Here is a 15,710-nt window from a genome sequence, read left to right as displayed (position 1 = left end):
CTGATGGTGCAAGCAGCCCTCCCCCAGGACGCAGTGTGCACGCTCCTCCGCACAGAGCATGGCCCACGGGAGGCACTGAGGTCTCTGGGGGTTTCTGTCCCCCGCGCAGAAGGCTGAGGGGAGGTCAGGGCCGTGGTGGGCCCGCGGCAGAGTGGAAGTGATGGACGAGTGCACGAGAGCGGCTGGGGGAGCCCCGAGGCCGCACGGGGAGGGCGGTCGGCCCTTGGAGGTGCCGGTGGGTCGGGGATGCTCGGGCACTGCAGGTGCGCCTCCTGTCCGTCCGGTTCCTGCGGCCCGGCGGGGTGGGGCTGGCGGCCCGGCGGGCTTGGCTCCTGCCGTGTTTTGGCGTCAGCGAGCCGACAGGATTTGCTGGTGGAGCAGACGTGGGGGGATGCCGCGCCAACCGGAGCCCCTGGGAGGCTGGGCCAGCGTTCGGCGCAGGAAGTGGGTGGGGAGTCAGGGTCCCGTGTGGGGAACGACACCTCCAGACGCCCCCGTGGACGTGTGTGGTGGGCAGTTAGACGGGACTCTGGAGTCCAGGGCGAGCCGCAGCCCCGACCTGGAAGCCCGTAGACGGCGAAATGCTGCTTAAGCTACGGAGGAGCCGGGCCGTGGGGCTGAATGTTGACGGAGAAGGGAGTCGGGGGGGCCAGATTCCCGGCACGAGGGGGAGCAGCCCGCTGGGGTGCAGAACCCAGAGGACAGGCTCCCAGAGCGGGCGGAAGGGCTGCTCTGCTTGTTGCTCGGGTGTGGGGAGGCCAGGGCAGGGAGCTGGCGGTGAAGGCTCGAGCCCGAGCCAGAGGGGACTGGATGCAGCCCCAGCAGATGCGGCCTGGGGGGTGGGGGAGCGTGGGCCCAGGGAGGGCGGGAAGGCAGGGCCCATAGGGCGGTACCTAGGCTCACGGGCGTGCAAGGGGTTGGTCTTTGGAGCTTTTGAACCCACCTGTTATTGGACTGTCCCCGCCCGCGGGTGCCACAGCGGGACAGCGAGCTAGGGTGAGAGCCCGGCCCCCCACGCAGCAGCCGGCCGTCAGCGCACCCCCACTCCATCCCCGGTGGGGCCCCCTCCCCGCCCACGGACGCGCCTCCTCCCATCGCCCTCACACGGTGGCCTGGGAGACCCCGACGTCCCTCCTGGTGAGGACACCGGGCCTAGGGGGTCAGGGCCTCATCCTCATGACCTCTGTTAAGTACGTGACCCCCTGAGGACCCACGTCCAGATGGTCACACTGAGGGGTGGGGCTTCAGCCTGTGACTTTGGGGGGAACCCAGACATTCAGTCCAGGACAGGGCCTCCTTGAGCAAAGCCGTCCTGAGGTCCAGCCTGTGCGCTAACGGGACTTACCTCCAGGCTTCCGTGCTAAGACCCGGACCAGGCCAGAGCCTTGCCCCGAGGGGGTCTCACCTGCAGGGTCTGTCCCCAACACGGTCATCTCCCAGTGCCTCTCGGAGCGGGCGGACAGAGGCACATGGTGGAATGGAGCCCATTGTCCCTTCGGCCAGAAGACCCTGTCCCCACTCAGCCACCCTTTCAACAGGACAGAGAGCACCTCGGGGTCGGGGGAGCCCCATTCAAGGAGGCACCCGGTTTTACTCGCCCCTCTGCTTGGTGCCCTGGGGCTCTTATGCCCGAGGCCCTGCTCCCTGGGAGGAGTCCGGAGGAACGAGAGCTGGGTCTTTCTCTTGAGCAGCAGGAGAGGGTCAGGTGTGGGTGGAGGGACCCGTGCTCGTGGGACAGCCGTGTTTGCAGCCAGACGGGGTGCGGGACGGTCGGGCAGAGCCAGCGGCCGTGTCCCTGCTGGAGTCGAACTGGGAGCTCGGGTGACACAGGCAGAGGCCGGGCCCGGGAGGCCACCAGCACGGGGCTCGGGGGCACGTGGTGGGTGAGGAAACACTCTGTGGGGGGGGGGCAGGGGCGGTGGGGGGCTGGGGATAGGATGGACGCCTGCCTGCAGAGGTGGCTGCCGAGAGAGGCGTCCGCTGGAGGGCATGGATCACGACCGACTAGGAGTCCCCGGGTCAAGCCCACCGATCCGTGGGGCCCAAGTTCCGTGCGGGTCTCACCGGCTGAACCCAAGGTGTTGGCAGGGCAGCATCTCCGCCTTCCTCTCGGCTCCCGCTCTGCCCCCGCCCCCCTGCTAGACCTGTAAGGATGCTCCTGAGTGCACTCGGGCCCCCGGACAGTCCAGGATAAGGACCTCACCTGCGGTCCTCCGCTGAGTCCCTGATGCCCTTGGGGTCCTGAGTTCACAGGTTCTGGGCAGAGGATGAGGGTGTGTTTCAGGACCACTTGGCCCCGCAGGAGGTATCTGACGGGGGCAGGGGGGCTGACTGGCGTGGAGAGCAGGCCCGGCCGCCACGGGCTTCTAAGGACTCAGCCCTCAGCACCTCCCCACGCCCTCCTGTTCAGCCGCCCGCCTTCAGATGCGCTGCTCCCAGCAGGGGCTCGGCGCCTTCTCGGGGCTGCTGAGGACCTCCCCGCGGTCACCTGCTGCCTCTGCCCCTTTGCAGACGGCTCTGAGCGGCCGAGCTCTGGCTGTGGGCGCGGACGAGGGGCCGGAGCCCGGGCAGGATCTGTAGCCCCTGGGGCCAGCCCCGTGGAAACCGCGTGCTCACTCCCGCAGCCTCCTCGGCTACCTGACCAAGTACGACTGCTCCAGCGCGGACATCAACCCCATCGGTGGCATCAGCAAGACGGACCTGAAGGCCTTTGTCCAGTTCTGCATGGAACGCTTCCAGCTTCCCGCCCTGCAGGGGTGAGTGCCCCCCACGAAACGTGGCCGTGCCCCCGGCACCCCATTCCGCAGCTCCCTCCTGCCTGATGGAAACAGCTCCGCCCTTCAGTGGGCACGTGGGGTCCCGTGACCAGGTGGCCCCCAGGGACACTGGGTGATGTCTTGTTGGTGATGGCGGCCGAGTGTGCCCCTGACACCCAGTGGGAAGGTGCCCCCAGGACGGCCCCACAGGGACACATGACCTGCCCTGAATGTGGACGGTGCTTGGGCAGAGAAGCCCCGTGGGGTAGCCTCACCGGCGGCTCCTGCCCCAGGTCGTGAAGCCCCCCCCACATCCACGTCCATCTCCCCAGGAAAGCCCAGCCCAACCAGCCCGCTCAGGGTCGACAGGGCAGTTGCAGGAGGCTGGCCCTTGAGCGTGGGCGTTGGTGTGGGGGTCATCTCCCCGTGCCCACAAGCACTGTGGCAGCCGTGAACTGACCCGTGTGTCTTGGCCACAGCATCCTGGCAGCGCCGGCCACCGCAGAGCTGGAGCCCTTGACTGACGGCCAGGTGTCCCAGACGGACGAGGTAGTGCTGGCGGCTCTGTCCCCGTTCCCCGTGTCCCTGCGTCCTCGAGTCCGAGCTGGGCTCCCCCACGGCCTCCTTACTGCCCCGAGCAACCAGGGAGCCCAGGGCTCGGTGCCTGTCCCACTGCTGCTTTGACATTTCCGTCCGGCCTTCTTGAGGCTGACGCCCTGGAGCGGGGAGAGTGGGGAAGGTCTCTCGCAGGTGGGAGGGGTGCGAGCTCAGAACCGCCCTTGTCCTCTCCATTCGAAGCTGGCCTGCGAGCCAGGAGGGGCAGTCGGGGCCATCAGCAGCGGGGTGCCGCTTCCGTGGCCGGGGGCCGTTGCAGAGTCTGTCACGACTGACCGTCCTGCCGCCAGCGCCTGTGGCCACCCAGGTTTACCCGTGCTTCTCCCGAGAGTTTGTTGCGTGACTCGCATTTTGAAGTCCGTGACCTGGTTGGTTCGTCTCAGTGTGTGGTGTGAGGAAGGGATCACACGCGTCGTCTGGCACCCGGCGCCGTTTGCTGCCGGTCTTTCTCCCGCAAGTGCCTTGGCATCCGGGTGGAAATCGGGTCTGTGTGTGGCTCCAGTTCCAGACTCCGCCGACCCGCGTGTCCGTCCCCCCCAGGGCCGCACCCCCTCGGCCACCACAGCTTGGTAGGAAGTTCTGAAGTCGGCAAGTGGGAGTCCTCCCGTTTCGTCCCTCTCTTTCAACATATTCCGGCCGCGTTGGGCCCTGGACGCCCGTTTGAGTGTCGTTTTCTGCTGCACACGTGGCACCAGCCTGGGTCTCCACGGGCGCGCCGAGAGCACAGCGGGGCTTGGCGGGTGTCGCCCCAGAGAACGCAGCCTCTGAGGCCTGGTGTGGCGAGTCTCCCTCCTCAGTCTGGGCTTCTTACGGCCTCAACGTCTTCCAGTTTTCAGAGCATGAACATGCACTTGTTTCGTTATTCGTTTCTGAGCACGTTATCTCCGTCGTCCTCCCGTGAACGGAATTGCTTTCCGGGTTTCCTGGGCCGCTGGCTCGTGTCCGGTCTCGGGAAGCACCTGACGTCCTGCAGCCCCTTTCCGTCTTCTCTTTCTCGTCTCCCACCGCGTGCTTGACAGTTCACACTTCTTCCCGTGGGGCACGAGGAGCGAAGTGAGGGCTTCTCTCTGAATAAATCCCCCTTACTGCCGCGCCCCTGCGCCCCAGGTGCCGTGCTATGCCTCGTCGTCATTTTCGTGCACCTCCAGGCAAGGTCTGATTTTCCTCGTGATTTCTTCTCGCCTGTCGGCTCGAGAGCGTGCAGTTGGAGTCCCACGTATTTGGGGGTTTCTGAACTTTCCTGACATCCAATCTGTCCTGGAGAACGTCCCGTGTGCCTCGAGGAGAACGTGTGCTCTGCAGTCGTGGGCGGAATGTTCTAGAGAGGTCGCTTAGGGCTCGTTGGTTTGTAGGGTTCGAGTTTTCCGTCCCCTTGTTGGTTTTCTGGTTCGGTTCTGTGCGTCACTGAAGAGGGTGTCAAAGCTTTCAAGTGTTACTGTTGAATCTAGAGAATTCAAGTGTCGCGCTGGAAAACATTCACGCAGAAGCGGGCGCTGAAGGAGGTCCCTGGCGGGACCCGCGGGGCCCTGGGGCTCGGCATTGAGCCAGCTCGTCCGGCCATCTGTGTGAGTCCCCGGGACAGATGAGTGGGAGTAACCATGAGGGCCCCAGGTGTCTCTGGTATTGCCCACACACGGACCTGGGTGCCCCGAAGGTGACTGTGTCCCTCTGATGGGGGCAGGACAGGTGTCCCCAAGGAGGTGACGTTGGGGCTGAGGCCTGAGGAAGACCAGGTGGGCGGTGGGGAGCAGGAAGGAGGGCCTGGTCACTGGGGGTCCTGCAGGCCCTGGATGGAGGTGAGGGCTGTCCTTCTGTTCCCCGGAAAGGCCAGTGGCACCGTTGGTCTGTCGTCGGCTCTGGCTGTGTGTTCTGGGCACAGTGGGAGTTGAGGGGGGATTAGAGCAAATACTCGGAAGTACCTCCGTGTGAGGCTGGCTCTTTCGAACCGTGCTAGGGTCGTCTCGTGGCCGGCTTGACCCAGGTGTCTGGGCTGAGCCGTCCATCCTTAGGGACAGCAGGATCCCTGGGGGAGGGCGCAGGGCTGGTCTGCTGGGCTGCCCTGCCTGACCTTGGTCCTGGCATCGGCCTCCTGGGGCTGCTGGAGCCAAACCCCCAGGCCAGCAGCTTAAACAACAGACCGGTGCCCTCTCAATGTGATGGAGGCCGAAGTCAGGTCATCGGCAGGCCCTGCTCCCTGCCGGGGGAATCCAAGGGGGGGTCCTTCGTCCAGCTCCCGGGGCTCCCTGGGCTGCGGCCGCATCCGCCACCCTGTATTCAAGCAGCTTCTGCCCGTGCGTCCCATGCACCCCGTCCACCTCGTACAAAGGCGCCCCATGTCCAGGGCCAGCTCATCTCAAGCTCCTTCACTTGGTTACATCTACAAAGACCTTTATTTTCCCAACTAAACCCACAGTTTGCAGGTTCTGGGGCATGAAGCGTGGACAGACCTCGGTCCCTCAGCCCTCAGAACCAGGCCGGTCCTTTCTCCAAACGCCGGCTCTGTGGCACCGGGCGGTGAGGGGGAGTGAGACCGCATGTCTGCTCGTGGCCCTGTGGGGATCCGCCCCTCCCCCTGGCCCCAGGCTCGCTGGCCGTGGGGACCCCAAGCTCGCCTCCAGCACCAGCCCGCTGCCTCTCCCTCCTCGGCAGGAAGACATGGGCATGACGTACGCGGAGCTGTCCGTCTACGGCCGGCTTCGGAAGGTCGCGAAGGCCGGGCCCTACAGCATGTTCTGCAAACTCGTCACCTTGTGGAAGGACGTGTGCTCCCCGCGGCAGGTACGGCGCATGGCGAATAGTCCGCAGAGGGAGCCGCAGACTCGGTCCCTGCGGGGATGGTCTGGCTGGGGGCAGCAAGTTGGCCTGCGTGGCCTGGAACGGTGGCGCTCTGTCACCCGTGACACCAGCGCCCAGTTGTCAGGCCCTCTGCGTGGGGCCACTGCCCGCTGTCCGGCTCACGTGGTGGTCCCCACGGAATCGCCTGGAATCCTCTCGCCACGTGTCTTCCCGCGTGCCCTGCTCAGCTCCACTGACGCAGCGTCCTGGGGCAGGAGCCCACCTGGGACCAACCCCCCAGCTGCCCTGGGACGGGGACATTCGTCCGTGGCTGCCGGGGGGCGGCTGGCACGCGGGGGACACTAGTGTGTGCGGTGTGAGGTGAGCGGGAGTCCCGGCCTGGGTCCCTACGCCCCGCGACCCGCGGCCCCGTCTGTCCTCGCCCACCAGGTGGCTGACAAGGTGAGGCGCTTCTTCTCCAAGTACGCGGCGAACAGACACAAAATGACCACGCTGACGCCCGCGTACCACGCGGAGAGCTACAGCCCCGACGACAACAGGTTTGACCTGCGGCCATTCCTGTACCGCGCCGGCTGGCCCTGGCAGTTCCGGTGCATAGAGGATGCGGTGAGTTGGATGCAGGTGCTTCCCCACGTCTGGCGTCCGTCCCGGAGACGTGGGCGGGCTCCCGCTGAGGGCTGGAAAGCGTTCTGTGGGCGGCGGTGTCGTGACTGTCCTCATGTCCGCCGAGGGACGAGCGTTGGTCGTGTGCTGTTCCTGCCATGTTACTCACAGAAGCAGCCATGGGGACAGGGGGCCCTCGCTGTCGCTTCCAGACAGCACCGGCGTCCGGGCGGGCTCGCGTCTCATAAGCTGCCCGGCCTTGCCGTTCCTCTTCTGGTCAGTGATTATGTGGTGAAGGAGGGATGAGTAAGACCAGCTTACAGGGCAAGACCCGCCTGCCCTTTCCAAGCCCAGTGCTGGAGCCCAGTGCCCGTGGGCTGCACCCTCTGGTACAGGTAGTTGTAGCCCATGGGAAGGAGGCTGGCCTGCGGGGAGCCCCGATACCCTGACCACGATGAGCTGGGACGAGGGCCGTGTTGCGCCAGCGATCGCAATGGACTCTATGGACGCACCGTCTGTCTGGTGGTCAAGGGAGGCGTCTGCGTAGATGACGTGGATCCAGAGGAGTGACCCCGAGTCAGACTGCATGTCAGGCCAGCAGTTCTCGGGGCGGGGTCACGCCGGGGGACAGCAGGCCTTGTCTGGAGATGTTCCCAGGGATCACGCATGGGGGTTGTCTGTGTCACTGGACTCTGGTGGGCAGAGTGCTGGGACGCCACTGGCTTCCAGAAGTGCCCAGGATGGCCCTGATGGGTTCCCCCAAATCAAGAGTGGGGTTCAGAGGCCGTGCAGGTGTCAACCCCTCAGAAGACACAGGTGGGCAGAGATACTGTCCATTGTGGCCTCGTGCGGCAGGGACCGTCGCCCAGACTCATCCAGCGCATATGCTCCGTGTCCCTCCCGCGTCCTTGCACATCGTGGGGACGGCTCATGGCTGCTTGTCCAGTCCCATGACCGCCACCCTGATTCGGGGTGAACCGCTGGGTTTCAGTCCCGTGGACACTCACATTACCTGTCTGTCTAGGTTGTCCAGCTCGAGAGCAGAGGCCAGCAGGACCTGGACGGGGTGGACTGACGCCGCTTCTGCACAGAGGGCCCCTCCCGCGAGGCTGCCATGTGCCACATGGACCTCGCCAGGGACCGCGAGTGGAGGCTCAGCCACCGGGGCTGGAAGACCACACCAGCCTCTTGTTTCACACCTCATGGGAGAGGGATCTGTCCATTCTAGTGCCTTCGAGAAAGGCTCAAATAAAGAGAATGTGGTTTCTGGGAGCAGAATCTGTGTATGTGGTGGGACAAAGAGCCCGCCTCATCCATCCCCTCCAAGTCCCCCTCATTCCCCGAATCCTCTCTCTGGGCCCTAAGCCCCAGGGGATCACAGCCTCCCTGCTGCAGAGTGAAGCTGAGATGGGGTGGGCCACACACACAGTCCCCCCCAGTGCTGGGGAGGGGGCGGTCAGGGGTCTCTGCTGCTCACCCTGCCCAGAAGCCTTCCCTAAGAAAAGAAACTTGTAAGCAAGGAGAGGAATTTATTGGTTAACATGGAGGATAGTACAGGGCTCGACTGGCTTCAGGTCGGGCTGGATCCAGGGTATGCCCGTGTCCTTAGAACTTGGTCCTCTCCTCCCCCTGCCCTGCTCCGCATCTCTGCCTCTGCTGGCTCCCTTCCTGCTCCCCGTCAGGGCCTGACGGCCTCCGCCTTGCCAACTCCCTGGTTGAAATCCAGCAGGAAATCAGTGCCTGTGTTTTCTTGCTGGGTCATAACGCCCATCCCTGAACCAGTTAGCGGAAGCCCGGGGGTCCCCCACAGAGGACCAGGAGGTGTTTGAGAGGCAGGAAGAGTGGATGGTGAGTGCCCAAGCAATGCACAGCTCTCCCGCACGCCCTGGTCCAGGCCTGGGCTCTGGGAGGGCTCCACCCTCCTGTCCCAGGTGGACTCTCCTCAGGGTGCAACCACGGGCTCTGGGCCGGCGAAGCCTGTGCTCCATCTTCCCCGCAGCTTCCCACAGTGGCAGCAAGGCCCCCATAACATGAATCAAGTTGCGCCCAAGATCTGGGCCCAAGCAGAGGGAGAGACGTTTCTCTCCTTCCGCAAAGGCTGCCCCATAAGATGGTGTCCATCCCTGGAGTCCAGGACCGCCCCCCCAAGCCAGGAGCAAAACCACTTCTCATCCCTCAGCCCCAGAGGCCGGTTATTTCCCGACCCAAGCCATCCTGAAGATGGCCTTTTCCACAGGAAGCAAAGCCATTTTACTCTTTTTCCCAAAAAGCTTTAGCTCCAGAGAACCGCAGAAGCCCGTTGCTATGGTCTGAATGTCTGAGTCCCCCCAAAACTGGCTGAAATGCTGACCCCAAGGTGATGGCGTGAGGAGGTGGGGCCTCAGGGGGGCGGCCCCCAGGAGTGGGCTTCATGGCCTATGAAAGAGGCCCCCAAGAGCCCCACCCAGGGCCCTACCTGAGCACGCCAGCGCCCCGGTCCCCCCCTGCCAGCCCCGGAACCCCAACTCACGGTGCTTCTGAGATGCCACCGGGGCCCTTTCCTAAAGCCAAGAAGCAGTTGACTCTTGGAGGAGAGTTCGATGCCCCACCTGGGGGCCCAGAGATAAAGACCCGACAGTCCAAGCTGCTCTGTGAGCCGATGTGGCCCTGGGGCGCCAGGGCGGTGCTTCTCCTCTAAGGATGGTTTCTGGCTGCACCAATGGTGCTGGCCCGGATCCCGTTGGCAGCCCCCCAGCTTTGAGCCCGCGGGGGTCACGACAGATGAGATCCAGGAGATGTGAGCATGGGGTCCAGCAGCTGGATGCGGAGGAACGGCAGCAGGCTGGACGTGCCCATGACCGAGAGGAGGACAGTCCACACGCTGGGGATGGCGACAATTGCAGAGCAGAAACCAGCTGTCTGCGGGGACGGCTGACGGCAGGCGCAGGCTCGCGGAATACTCATCCAGAAGGTCAGGAGCCAGAGGAAGACGCTCGCCGTGGCTGACAGGTGCTTGGGACAATGGCACCGGTACCAGAGAGCAAGAGGACAGACGGACGGTGCTGGAAGCTGATGGCCGCCATGACACCCAGCCAGTGAAAGAGGAGCAGCTCAGCGTCGTGCAGATCCCGGAGGGACGAGAGCAGCGCTGGAGGGAAGGCCTGCGGGTCCGGCCCACGCGGAACGCGGTCTGCAAGCCCGGATGCGTGAGGTCCGCCGTGGAGAGACTGAGGTTGTAGACACAGAAGGAGTTTTTCCTGCTGGACAGACGGACAAGCCAGATGACCACTCGGTTTCCCACCAACCCACAAGGGACCGTGACCGCCGTGCCGGACGGGAAGAGCGGGTAGCCAGCAATGTCCACTCTCGGAGCCGTCCCCGTGATGTCATCGCTGGAATCGTTTCGGCACAGGTGGTGCTGGGAGGACTGAGCTCAGGAGGGTACTGCCGTGCTCCCCTCACTGGCGGATTCTGGGCACCCCTGGGTAGGCAGAGACAGAAATGCAGAGTCTCAGGCCGGTAACCAGGTGCCTTGCTCCTCCTGGCTCCCTTCCTCTGTCTCTGCCTTCCCCTTCCCTCTAGTCCACCCCCTCCCACAGCCCCACCCACCAATGTCCCGAGTGGTGGGAGACAGAAGAGACTTGATCTCGTCCTCTCCTCCTCACCCTCCTGGGCTGGGCCCCGTGAGCATCCGCGTGGCTCACTCCCGTCTGCCTCCCGCAAACTGATCTCCTGGACGTCCCCTCTGGGTCAGGCTCTGAGCTGAACGCAGACGTGGTGGGAATTGGGGAGAGCTCTAGTCTCTGCCCTCTAGGAACCTCGGGTATCCACAGCTTATGGGATCATTGGATAGAGCTGGGGGACTCTGCAGAAAGAACAGGCCATCATGTGAGTTAAAGACATAGAAGGTATGGAGGCACCTGGGTGCTTCAGTGGGTGAAGCTTCTGCCTTCGGCTCAGGTGATGGTCTCGGGGTCCTGGGATCGAACCCCGCTTTGGGCTCTCTGCTCAGCAGGGAGCCTGCTTCCCCCCACCCCGCCTGCCTCTCTGCCTACTTGGGCTCTCTCTCTCTGTCAAATGAGTAAATAAAATCTTGAAAAAAAATGTAAAGACAGAAGTTGTTAGGAGAAGGGAGGCAAGAAACACAGAAACCACCTGAGGAAGGGTCTAGGGTGTGGGGAGCAAGTCACCCCCAAGGGCTGAGCTCTGAGTGTGGCCGGACTGGGAAGAGCAGTTCGGGACACCAGGGAAGGACAGCGGGCAGTGTCCGTGTGGGCGGGGTCATCTGGCCTACCTCCTTCTTCGGGTCCTGTGGTGAGGGCCTGAGCTGAGTGGCAGCCGGCGTGCACTGGGGCCGCCGCGGGAGCCGTGCCCCAACCCTGCGGGGTTTCACGCGTGGTCTCTGCTTCAGCACCACCCACGTGACCATGACCCCAAACACAGCTGGCCCCCCAGAGGTGCTCTGTGGGCCCTTAGGGTTGTGAATTTGAGTGTCCCAGGAGCTGCAGAAGACGGGCTCCTGCCGGAGATGCCCGTGTCCTAATCCCCGGAATCTGTGACTATGTTAGGTTGGCAAGAGGGAATGAAGGTTGCGAATGAGCTGGGCTTGAAATAGGGAGGTGGTCCTGGATTATCCAGGTGGGCCCTCCATGGAAGCACGGGGTCCTTGCAAGGAGGCGGCTTCTAAGGACGGGATCATGGCAGCTGAGGGTGGAGTCATGTATTGTTGGCTCTGAAGATGGTGGCCTCCAGGAGATCGGGGATGCTGGCGGCCTCCAGAAGCTAAGATAAGGCAAGGGAACACATCCTCCCCTAGAGCCTCCAGGAAGAACGCAGGACTCCCGGGGAACGTAGCCTAGTGAGACCTCGCACAGATCGGGGGCCTCCAGGACCCCTGTAAGTGGGAACTTGCTACGGGGCGTGGGGTCCTCGCCATCACCGTCCTGCTGCTGGAAGGCTTGGGCTTCTGCCTTTGGACGCCATATTTCTTAGCTTTCCCTCCCTCAGTTCCCAGCGTTTCTTAATTTGTCACTTGGACTTCTTCAGCCCCTCTCCGTCCTTCTTCCTTGGAGGAAGACACCTCCATGGCCAGTGGCTTCCAGGACACTCTCCTTGGAATTCTGTTCTTTTCTCTTTAAACCATGTGAGTGAGGTGTTCCGACCTCATCTGTCCCAGAGCTTCCTGTTCATTCCTCCATCCCCAAATGAGACGCCGTTTGCCCCCGACTTACTTATCAGAATGCCTACTGGTAACACCAAGTAGAAGACCCCACACACACACAAATGTGTGCTCCTCATGGCTTGGCTGTTGCAGTGAAAAGTGGCCACAGATGACACATAATGAGTGAACACCTCACTCACAAAAGCTGATATTTGAATTTCTGTAATTTTCACTGTCACAGGTTTTTGTTTTTTTTTTAATTTCTAGCCATTTAAAAATGTGAAAACCATTCTTGGCTCACGGTTATACAGAAACAAATCAGGGCAGGATTTGGTGGACTGCCAAAAAGAAGTCCACGTGACAGGTGGTGCCCATGGAGCATCTCAGGCATTTTCCCAAGCGCACAGAGATCAGAACATCCAGGGACAAGCTTTGCTGAAGGGAGATGGATCACAGGACACGGCAAGTCCAGATCCGGGGCCAGAGGCAGGCAACAGGGTGTCAGGGCTTCTGAAGGCATCTGCCCCGGCTCCTGCTTCCCTGACTATATCATCCATGGTCAGCTATCCCTGGGCCATCGGCCGGCATTTTTAAGCTCTATTTTTATTTGGGAGAGAGAGCATGAGTGGGAGGGGCAGAGGGAGATGGAGAGAGAATGTCAGTGACGCCAGGGTGAGCGTGAATCTGGAAGCGGCGCTGGACTCCATGACCCTGAGAACATGAGCTGAACTGAAACCATGAGTCAGAGGCCCCCCAGGCAGAGCCCCCCAGGAACCCCCGATGTGTTGGGAACACAGCGGTGATGGAGGCCGCATGCATGCCACCTGAGTCTCCTGCAGCTCAAGAGAGGCATGCCCCTCTACTTCCCAGGTCTGGTCCTGCCCTCCGTGGAGACAACCCTGAACACTTGTCCACCCCACTCACACTGCCGTGGGGCTCAATGAGGACGCCGCAGACATTTGTCTGCAAGACACCATGAAGTTGTCCAGAGTAAAGCCTGGTTCAGGAAGAGAGCTCAAGCATGAACCCTGAGGGTTCCAGCATTGCCCCAGGAACCAAATGATCAGTCTGGACAGACTAAGGCTTCCACCCACAGCAGGACGGGCCTTGGAATGGGGAGGGGAAAGACAAATGACCAAGTCAGGTGTCCCCTTTGTGGAGAGGATGCTCTTGTCCACTCTGATATGTAGGGAATTTTCTGTTTCCCATAAAGAGGGCACCAAACAGCAGAGGCTGATCTAGCCCAAGACCAAGGTGGGAGGACGTCTGAAGCCCAAGGTCAAGACTTGGAGACCGTTGCTGGAGTCCACGCACCTTGTGTCCCCCATGATACCCACCCCAGTGAGCCCATGGTCCTGGGGAAGCTTCATCGTGGGTTGTGCCTCTTTTGGCCCCACAGTGGTGATCATGAGACCCAAAGCCCAGCCTGGGAAAGTCCATGGGCTACTGTTCATGCCCCAAACCTCAGTCCTGACTGGGAAATGAAAGAAGCACTAAAAAATTCTTGGAAACAAATGAAAATGACAACAGATTTCTTCCAACATTTGGGATGCAGCAAGGACAGTCCTCACAGGGAAGTGCAGAGGGATACAAGGTTTTCAGAAGAAATAAGGAAAGTCTCAAATACACAACCTCACCTTCCACCTAAAGGAGCCAGAGAAAGAACCGCAAATAAAGCTGAATTCCAGCAGGACAGAGAATCAATAAAGGTTAGAGCAAAAATCAATAAACAGAAACCAAAAGAACAGAACAACAGACAACGAATCCTTCCTTGAAGGATTCATAAGACCAATAAAACCATAGCCAGATGTATCAAAGAGGAAAGAAGAGGACCAAAATCGATAAAATCATGATGGAGAGAAAAGAGATCACAACCGATGTCAAAGAAATACAAGCAGTTCTAAGAACATATGATGACAACAGTAGGCCAACAATTAGGCAATCTGGAAGAAATGGAGGCACCCCTAGAAACAGAAATGGCCAAAACTGAAACCAAAGGAGAAAGAGAAAACCTGAACAGACCCACAACCACCAAAAAGAAAAATTGAAACTAGTGATCAAAACTCTCCCAGCAAACAAGAGTACAGCACCGGACGGCGTCCCAGAAGAATTCTACCCCACCTGAAAGAACTGACCCTCATCCTCCTGAAGCTGTTCCCAAAACTCGGAATGGATGACCATCTCACAATGAATTCTCTAAGGTCCACTGTTCCCACAGGTCTTCAGGCTCTAGGTTTGCATTCCAAGGGAAGCACGGCTCTTCTGCAGGTTGGGAAGCATGGAGAAAGGGGACCCTGCGTATGTCCTTCCCCAAGGCGCTTTTTCTCAGCACATTGAGAAACAGCTAGCAAAACAGAAGGACAAAAAGAGAGGAGACATCATGCGGCAAGATTAGGAAAGAGAGGAAATCATTCCAGTGCGTGAACACTGACAAGAGGAAGGAGGGAAACGACAAGCAGATCAACACACATAAGTTGGACCTCGCCAATGACGTGGAAGGATTCTTCGAAACCACACACTGCGTTCACCCTCAAGAGGCAAGAGATGTGTGTGTGTGTGTGTGTGTGTCCACGTCTTGTAGGAATTCACTCAATTCTCACAGGCACCGGCCATGTGGCCCACCAAATGAACCCAATTCTGAGTGTACCTGCCTGAGGAGAGCTCCATGAGGGACCCCGGCCAGGAAGAGAACCCCCGGTGGGGACAGCAATCCGGCTGTCTCCCGAGCTGCTGCTGACCAGCTGAGAATCGGAGGTCCCCACAACCCCCTCCTCCGGGTCCATTCATTTACGAGAGTGGCTCACAGAACGGGGGAGACCAGCTGACGGAGTCGATTCCGGGCTTCGTCCACAGGATGCTCGAGGAACGGAATGAACCGCCAGATCCAGAGATGCAGAGGGGAGGTCGGCAAGGGTCGTTGGTCCTTTGTGCCTCATGGAGCTTGGGGCCCAGGGGCCCGGCATGTGGTTCACCAACCAGGAAGCCCTCCGAACAGCCCTCCTCTTGAGTTTTCTGGAGGCTCCGACTCTCCATGAGAGTTGGCCTGTGACGTCCATAGTGTGTTCCTCCCTGGCATCCGAGACTGGGGTTTGAGTCACTGAAGGGGAATGAAGGTGGACACTGAGCGCCTATGCAAGGAGTCAGAGATTTCCGGGAAGGAGGTGAAGCCGTCCAGCAAAAGCAGCACAGGACAGTGAGTTCCCGCCTTCTGGAGCAACGCAGCAGGCCCTAGGAAAGGCCAGCCCCCCGCAGAGACAAGGAGGGCGGGATGAGCCAGAGCGTCTGCACACGCATGCGACCGTCACACTGTGGGCTGGAGAGGCGCCGGAGCTCTGGGCGCCCTCAGGGCTTCTGCTCACAGACTCCTGGACCCTGCGGAGGGGGCGGGCAGCACACCCAAATGCTGATGGGCTAGAAACCCATGAAAGCTTTGCTTTCTTCCTTCGCCAGAGAGAGCCAGCATGCAAGGGAGGGGAAGGGTCAGAGGGAGAAGCAGATCCCCACTGAGCAGGGAGCCCAAAGTGGGGTTCCATCCTGGGGTTCCAGGGCCATGACCTGAGCTGAAGGCAGACGTTTCCCTGGCAGGGCCCCCAGGGACTCCAAATCCTGCTGCCCAGTTGTGTCATCGCGAGAACGAGGTTTGGAGACTTGGCTATGGATCGGCCTGTGGCTCCTTTCGGCTTCCACGGGGCAAGAAGAAAGGGGGCGGGGTGACGGGAGACAGTCACCCCAACCAGCCTCGATCCTAGGCGACGCCACGCTGAGGCTCAGGAATCGGGGTGATAGTCCGTGAGTGACGT

The 15,710-nt window shown here is 61.2% G+C and overlaps 1 protein-coding gene across 4 annotated transcripts in view; it reads left to right on the top strand.

Annotated features, from left to right (window-relative positions):
* The window catches only part of NADSYN1 (NAD synthetase 1), a 32,818-nt gene extending 24,775 nt beyond the window's left edge, over positions 1-8,043 (top strand). For 2 of the 4 annotated variants that reach the window (XM_046015123.1, XM_046015122.1), the window contains 5 exons: positions 2,625-2,756; positions 3,236-3,305; positions 6,021-6,149; positions 6,597-6,773; positions 7,795-8,043. In XM_046015123.1, the coding sequence (XP_045871079.1) occupies positions 2,625-2,756; positions 3,236-3,305; positions 6,021-6,149; positions 6,597-6,773; positions 7,795-7,845 (559 nt within the window). In that variant the 3' untranslated portion in view covers positions 7,846-8,043. The other 2 variants (XR_006819965.1, XM_046015125.1) reach the window with 2 other exon arrangements.
* Positions 8,044-15,710: the final 7,667 nt, after the last annotated feature.

Source organism: Meles meles, chromosome 8 (genome assembly GCF_922984935.1).
Source record: "Meles meles chromosome 8, mMelMel3.1 paternal haplotype, whole genome shotgun sequence".
Classification (NCBI taxonomy): domain Eukaryota; kingdom Metazoa; phylum Chordata; class Mammalia; order Carnivora; family Mustelidae; genus Meles; species Meles meles.
The sequence above is the reverse complement of the archived record's forward strand: the minus strand, read 5'-3'. Positions and strand labels throughout refer to the sequence as shown.